Genomic DNA, 7,647 nt, shown 5'->3' with positions numbered 1-7,647 from the left:
TGGTTCAGAGAGGGCGCGGAGGTTGATAGACAAGGGGCGGGAGTAGTTCCGGTGACTGTGCATGCGCACTGGCGGTGGGGGAGTTGCTCTGGCAACGGGGAGTGTCCAGGCGAGATAAGGGGGTGGGGAAAAGGCGGTTCCCTCCGGCAAGCCTCTCCCAACAGTAGTATTTTGGGTGAGGAAATGGGGCCTGCCTCCGGCCTCACTTTCCCAGGCCTGGGGGGCAGTGGAGGGCGCTGTCGCCCGTGCCCACCACCCTCCCCAGGGGCTGATCAGGTCCCCCAGCCCAGGCCCGCCAAGTCAAAGCACGTAATCAGTGTCCCGCACTAAGGGAATCAACGGTTTTAAGAAACACATTCCCTACCAATTTTACAAATATTATCAGGAAAACTCACCTGTTGAACAGACTTGGAAAAACAAAACAAGGCAAGCAAGCAAACAGATAGAATGGCGTTGGCACCCATAGAAATAACCCATCATAGAAGGTGATTTGCTAACTATACTGGTGTGAAGACCAAAGTATATCATGAGGAAGAGGTTACATTGTAACATGTATAGCAAAAGTGTCACTGTGTGGGTCACGAGGGTGAAGGCAGGTGTGAGGGTGTCTCTTAGCAAATACACTGTGTCTGAACAGGGGCTTGTTAGTCTTGAAATGAATAAATGGGTGTTCAACAATTTAAAGACTTATAATTGATCGGTTGAAGGTTTATCAAGCACTGTTCCATGCTTGAACTAGTAAGTTTTCTATCAAGATTTGTTTGAAGAGTACTTACACAGCTCCTATCTGCAATTATATATATTTTACTGCATCTATGTAGTTGAAGCACAATTCTACCGCTGAAGGTTGCATTGGAAATCTTAGCCACAAAAACACACTGGTTTAAAATATTTATTAATTTAAAAAATTTTAAGTTTTTTAATACAAAGATGATGAGAAAAATCTCATGCACACTCTGGGCATACGATAAAAATAACTCAAGTATTAATATGATGATTTTGTACAAAATAATTCTTTGTTTCAGTAGGACCTCTGACAGACAGACGTCTCCCTTCTGCGGCCCGGACGCCCCTCTGAGCAGAGCGGGGCCATCGCCCCTAGGAATCTGTAAGTGATCTATGCTACACAATGATTTACAAAGAAAACCCGATCACAGGATGCAGAAAACCAGACCGAGACGAGACTGCGGGACACTGGAGCAGGGATTCCCAACACCACTGGACTCCTGGGAAACTGAAGTCACCCACAAAGACTTCCAGAAAAGTTTCAGGAAATTGGCCTAAATGATGAAATTGCCTTGAGATTGTTATAGATGGAATCGGTGTCTGCTTAATTACAAACCTGCAGTGGATTTATAATTTGTGTATATTACAAGTCATTTGCATAATTAAAGCAATTAAGGGGTTGACTATCACGGCAATTAGAAATGCATCAAACTCTGAACGTTGTACAAAAGAGAGAGCTTCAATATGAAACAGTCGCGATCCCGCAGTGCCCCAGATCAGCTCCGCCGGCTCGGTGGGCCTGGCTCAGGGCCTTCCCCGGGAGCCCCCGTCCTTCCCGCATCTTCTCCCAGCCTCTCTCGCAGCCTCAGCACTGGCCCACATGTCTTACTGCAATTTTCACCAACTCATCTCATTTTCCGCAGTCTCAGTCTGTTTTCTTTGTCCCGTTTCTTAAGAATAAGTATGAATTGGTTGAAAAAATGTTCCTGGTCCTTCCGTTTTTGCACAAGTCGAAACCTCTGATCCCGGCCGTATTTCTCAGCAAATTCCTTAAATGTGGTTCTGAAAGACAAACATTTTCCTAAGACACGTTCCCTGAGAGCGAGTTGGGTCTTTGCAGCATTATGTGTCGGGATTGCTTGAGGTGGGACAAAGGCCTCTCACCAGCCTCTGAATCATGGGGTGCAGGTTTATGGGTTGCAGTGAACTGCCCTCAGCCTGTGCCCCCCACGGCCCACCTGCTCCCCACGCTGGGGCCCTGGCCAAACATGCAGAGCCCCCTTGTCTCTACACCCAGGTGGCCTCCGGAGTGACCTTGTCCTTACCTGCCTCTGCAAGCTCCCCCCACCCCATCTCTGCCCAGCCCGGAAGCTTCTGTTCCTTACTTCTTGCAGATGCTGCTCCCTCTTGCAGGAGCACCCTCTCTTCACCCAGTTAATGCTGCTGTGACTGGAAGCCAGGACGGGCTGGCCTTCTTCAGGGAAACACACCATATCCTAGAGGCCCGTGAATCTGCGGATTTCTGTCTGATGGCCCTCATCTCAGCTGTGATCTTATCGAACATTAATGTGCACTTTAACTCTGCTAGTCCTCTCTCCCCCATCAAGTGGAAGCACCATTTCCTTTTTGGAATTCCCAGCCCAGAGGCTGGCAGGTAGAAAACACTCAAATATTGATTGTGTGAATCTATACTTGCTGAGCCAGGGAGTTCCCCGTAAGAAAACCCAACTGAGGCCAGGCTGGCTTGGCAAGGCCACGCTCAAGGGCCGGGGCAGCTGGACAGGCAGGGAGCATGGACGTGCCTTCTCAGCGATAAACACAGCCTTTGCAAGCCAAGCAGGCCCACGGCTTCCCAACCTCTCCAGCTTGAACTGCAGAGCAGCCGGGGCCCAGGGGAGCTGGCACACATGAGGGGGCTGATTGTTTTGGGGTCAGACCAGTGTCCAGAGCTGATGACGCCGCCCTGCCTGCCGGCCCACCTGGGGCCGAGAGGGTGGCCCAAAGGAGGGTCTGGGAAAGCTGTACTGTAGGAATTCCTTGTCGGGGGGATTCTTGGTACCCCTTCCTTTTCTCTTGTCAAAGAACGTTTTATTTCATTGCAGATGTTTAATTTTGTATTAAATTATAACACGATATCTATTTGTAAATCTGTGCACAACAAGAGTTTACTGATATGGCTGCTAGAAAATAAGCAGAGTAATTAGAGGACCCATTCTCACTGTTGTCACTAAACAATTATTAATCTTCATAAGTTCTCACCAAGCATTGCCACTTTCCCGTTCATAGTCAGCTATGCTTGTGTGGAACATTTCTCTGGAAGAAAATTGCTTCTCTTTGGTTTCATCCCTCCTTCTTTCCCTCCCTCCCTTCCTTCCTTCTTTCCCTCCCTCCTTCCTTCCGGCTCTGGATTGTCGCCTGCAGCCAGCACAGCTGCAGAACTCTCAGGTTGCCAGGCCGCGGAGCCTCAGGAGCTGCCCCACGATGAGGCTGTTTCTAGGATGCCCACGAGGCCCGATTTAAGCTCACCTGGCCATCTAGGGAGCAGTAATCGAAACGGGCATATTTTTTACTAAGATTCCTACGAAACAGTTGAAATAAAATGCAAAGAAGTTCCAAAATAAATGGTTTTGGAAAATTTTGAGACTTTGCTATGTTTAAAACTTTTTTAAAGATTATAATTATAGTAGTTGTGCCTCCTGTAAATTAAATGTAATTTTTAAAGAAGGGTAAGTTTAACTGTCTTCTGATTTCTTAGTGAATTTCCAATTTGTTTCTCTCTGTGTGTGATCCCTTTCCAAATCACTCAGTACCTTCTGGACCTTTCCTCTTGGCGTTCCTAGGATGGGGAGGGGAACGTGCCAGCTCATGGAGCACATTTTAGGATGGGAAAACAGGGCTGGCAGTGACACGCCTTCCTAAAATAGCTGCGATGGGCCTGTGCTTCCCAGCTGCGAGGGCTCTGCCCAGGCCTCACGTGTGGACGGTCTCTCCTCCAGCCGCTCTGGGTGGTCAGTGCTGCTGCCCCATTTCAGACGAGGACGCGGACACACCGGTACGTCCAGTGACCAAGCTGGGGCCAGGGCCAGGCCGTGCCCCGAGACCATGGGCTGCAGAGCCGAGTCCTCAGGCTGAGCCCCTCTCCCCCGGGTCGGCACGGGCTGGCCACGGCTGGGCACGCTCTCGAGCCGCACAAAGCCATACGGGCCACGGTTCGACACGTTTGCTTTTCCAGATTAGCACTTTGTGATGGGAGAATTCATACTATTTTTATTTCCTATTCAGAAAGTTACTTCACTTTAAATAGCTGGCAAGCTTTTATGAGGACATAATTAACACTAGCTTAAGCTACCCAATTATCGACCAAGTGAATGAACAACCGAAAAACGGAAGCTCACGTCTTTGTTAGAAAGCACCAATCAACGTCCATTTAAAAAACAATACTGTGTGCCTCAATCTAAAACAAAAATACATTAAATCAATCATTTTTATACTTAAAAAGCTGTAGCTTTATAATCCTAAAAGCAGTGCATTTTCATTATTTAAAACGTCAATCCATTAAGGCTAATTTAAAAGGAAAATTGAACGTAGGCATTTTTTCCCCAATTTCTAATATCCGTTTCCCTATTATTTTGTTTTACTTAATGGGCATACTACATCATTATTTTAGGAAAGTTCTGGCAACCAGGCTTGGTCTATTCCATTGCCTGGGTATATCAGATCCCTTCTTGTACTTTAGCCAAAGGCCAAAACATTTGGAAAGAGGGAATCATTTGGATTTATTTTGCTGTAGTTGTTGCTTGTTTTGTGGTTTTCCTCCTTGATCACTAGATTACTAACAGGCAGCATCATATGAAGATTCACAAATGATTCATTATTTAGGTCAAGGACCAGGGATCTGGAATTTTGAGAACCACGCAGGGCAGGAAACAGGTGATTAGCTGCATTTTAGTAGCAAACGGCACCCCGTGTTGGGCTTTTGGGAAAGGGGGAGGTTGGCTTTCCTCGCACGAACGACACAATCAAGGGGAAAGCAACAGGTCTCTAAAAAGTACATTTTTGATGTTTATGGAATGTTGGATTAGATTACATGATTTAACAAAACAGTCTTTAAACATTTTATTACAATAATTAGTAAAATTACTGCCTGTGGCTTTTCTCTCTACATACCTGGGTGACACTTTAGATTCCTCTAGAAGTTTTCTGAATTCTTCTTTGGCTAGCAGCAATTTACTTTTCTTTTCCTTGTATTCTTCTTTTATTCTTGTCTTGACAAACTGTTCAAATATCTTAAAGCACGTGCACAAAAGAAAAGTATAACAAAATAGCATATCAGAAATGAAATTCTGTGTTCCAAACACAACATGAAAAATAGCAATAATTGGGGGCAAGCATTTCTTCTTCATTACACTGGAGCTACAAGCAACAGCTCTTCGATTGCGGTGTTCTCAGCGAACCCAGCTGATCTGAATAAGCAAACCTGGATTCCCAGGAGGCCTGATATGTTTCTCCATGTACAGACCCCATTTCCAGGTCAATCAACGCATCATCCCTGCTTGGGAAACCCTGCGAGTGAGTCGGCAGCCCCCCCAGAAGCAGCGGACATGAGGGAAATGCCAGCCCTGGGTGCCGCGTCTTCCCTGGTTTGGACTTAGCAAGCAGCCTCTGCAGCCTGGAGTTGTCTTGCCAACTGTCACAACCTGCCAGTTACACGCGTGTTGCATTCGAGCACCTAATTTGTTCTATTAGCTCCGATGTCAACACAATTAGCATTTGATTCTCCAACAAAGATGTTAACTTGTGAAGAGAAAACAAACCCAGCCTCTGACTCGCCACTCTCCGGTCTCCAAGGAACCTGCTGCTGACTTTCAGGTCCTGGCTCATCAGGTGAAGCCCGATGGAGGGGGTGCAACTCTTCTTGGGGTGTCACGAGGGCTTCCAGCGAGGCCGCAGGGACCACCAACGAGGGGACCCGGTCCAGGACGCCGCGCACCCCCAGTTTACAGGGAAGTGTGACGAATGCTCACCCAGGCAGGAGGCCTATCCTCGGTCCAAAGCACACGGGCGTCTCTGGCAGGCGGCCCCGTCCAGGGCCCCAGGACATTTCTCCCGGAGCCCAGCACCCAACACGGCACCCGCGGCCGTCTCTTTGGAACCGCCCATAGACTGATGCTCTCCTGGGTCACACTGGGGACTCTCACTGTTCCCGTGTTGGAGAATTTGTCACTTACAGATTACAAAGCCAAAGAGGGGGAGAAATTGTCTCTTTCCTAATGCTATCCAAACTGCAAGAATATTCAAAAGAAAATAACCTGGAAATGATTTAAACTCTTATAAAAACATACATACAAAGATCAATAACAATTCCACATACAATCCCAGCAGATCAATAAATAGCAATCCTGTCCCAAGCCAATCCATGGCCACTGCAGAATTATTAGAAATGTTCTGGGCAGCACGGATTCAGATGGTCTCGAATTCCTGCCAAGTGGATAAAGATGGGGACATGCAGACAGCGGCAGGTTAGAAAAAACAAACAAAAAACTCCTTACTTTACCATTTCAGAAGGCACGGTCATGTTATTTCAATTAACAAAATTGTTTAGAGGATTACAAATTCAGAAAGATACTCATCTCCTGGTGTCACAACAGCAAAATGAAATACTCATGAATGACTTAAATTTAGAACATGGGGATATATGTTTAATGAATATAATTCGCTGACTTCACCTTGAAGGCAAATAGGAATCTGCAAGCTCTCAGGTTGTCTTCCAATTCAAACTAATAAAAAAGGTGAATGCAGGGTTACTATCCAAACACAAACTGGAGGCTCCATCATTAGTCAGAATAGTGTTCTATTAATTTAAAATCTGAGTTGGAACACTGCCTGGCAATAGGGTCAGAGCTATCAGAAATACCTGCTTTTATCTCTGCCAAAACCCATTTATCCACTGAATCATACTGTTCTCTCTTTTTTTCTGTGACTTTATTTATAATGCTCTAATTAAATGCTAAGTAAAAAGATCTTTAGCAAATTCTACCAGTTTCATACGAAGTGGGACATGACTTCTTAAAAATGTATAATTGGGCATTAACTTGCTCCGGCATGTTCTAGAGTAATAAAGTGAAATGCTGTTCATTCCCATAGAAATGGGTCTGATCAGCACCTCCTCCCCAGCTCAGGCTCAGGCTCTGCTCCCTCCCGGCCCAGGGGGGCTGCCTGCATTTCCCACACCGTGTGCCTCAGTTTCCCTGCCAATGCATGGCGTGACAGCAGCTCCCGTGCAGACCTGATTTATAGTCAAACGGGACCGAGCTTTGTGAAGAGGGTTCAGCCACTGCCTCTTCCGTCAGCTCAGCTTCAGCCCCGCTCCTTGGGTAAACCGCGGTCTTTCTTCTCTGGTGCAGGCTGAGCTCCTCTTCAAATGCAGGCATTTAACCCAATGCTCTGCGGATGCCACCAGCCAGTTAGGGCAGCTCCCTTCCCTTCCTCCTGGGGCTGTCTCTGGACCCAAGTTGGGGTTATGGTAGGACAGGCCTGATGCTTCCTTCTGGGTGATTTCTCCGGGAGTCGACACCCCAGCCTGGGATCTGTCTGCAGGGGACACATCCAGGCGAGGGCAGGACCCTCACAGCCCGGGCAGGCTCCACTGGGCACAGGCGGCTCTGACCTGACCACGCCGAGCTTGCTCAGGTGAGTCTTGCAGGATGTCTGTGTCCCGGGACATCAGGAGGGTGGGACACCGGCACTGCCCAGGAACCTGCTCAGTTCAGCCGGCGCCCCGAGCAGCTGGGTTCCCGGGTCACTCTCCATGCAGGGCTAGGGACGTGTCCTCAGCAATGGGTGGGTTCGCTGGGAGAGACCAGTCACAACTCGGGCTCATGTTCACGGGGAAGGGGGGCCAGTGACGGGTCTTACTTCTGA

At 47.7% G+C, this 7,647-nt stretch overlaps 1 protein-coding gene across 1 annotated transcript in view; it reads right to left on the bottom strand.

Moving 5' to 3' along the window:
• Nucleotides 1-250: 250 nt before the first annotated feature.
• LOC119510916 (transcription elongation regulator 1-like protein) overlaps nucleotides 251-7,647 on the bottom strand; it is a 69,259-nt gene continuing 61,862 nt past the window's right edge. Inside the window, exons 7-8 of the mRNA XM_037805344.1 lie at nucleotides 4,894-5,012; nucleotides 251-1,788 (exon numbers count right to left, since the gene is read on the bottom strand). Coding sequence (XP_037661272.1) covers nucleotides 1,632-1,788; nucleotides 4,894-5,012 — 276 coding nt within the window. The 3' untranslated portion in view covers nucleotides 251-1,631. The remainder of the gene's footprint in view (nucleotides 1,789-4,893; nucleotides 5,013-7,647) is intronic.

The sequence above is a fragment of the Choloepus didactylus genome, chromosome 15 (assembly GCF_015220235.1).
Source record: "Choloepus didactylus isolate mChoDid1 chromosome 15, mChoDid1.pri, whole genome shotgun sequence".
NCBI lineage: Eukaryota > Metazoa > Chordata > Mammalia > Pilosa > Megalonychidae > Choloepus > Choloepus didactylus.
Note: the sequence above shows the minus strand (reverse complement) of the source record. Positions and strands in the feature narration are given on the sequence as shown.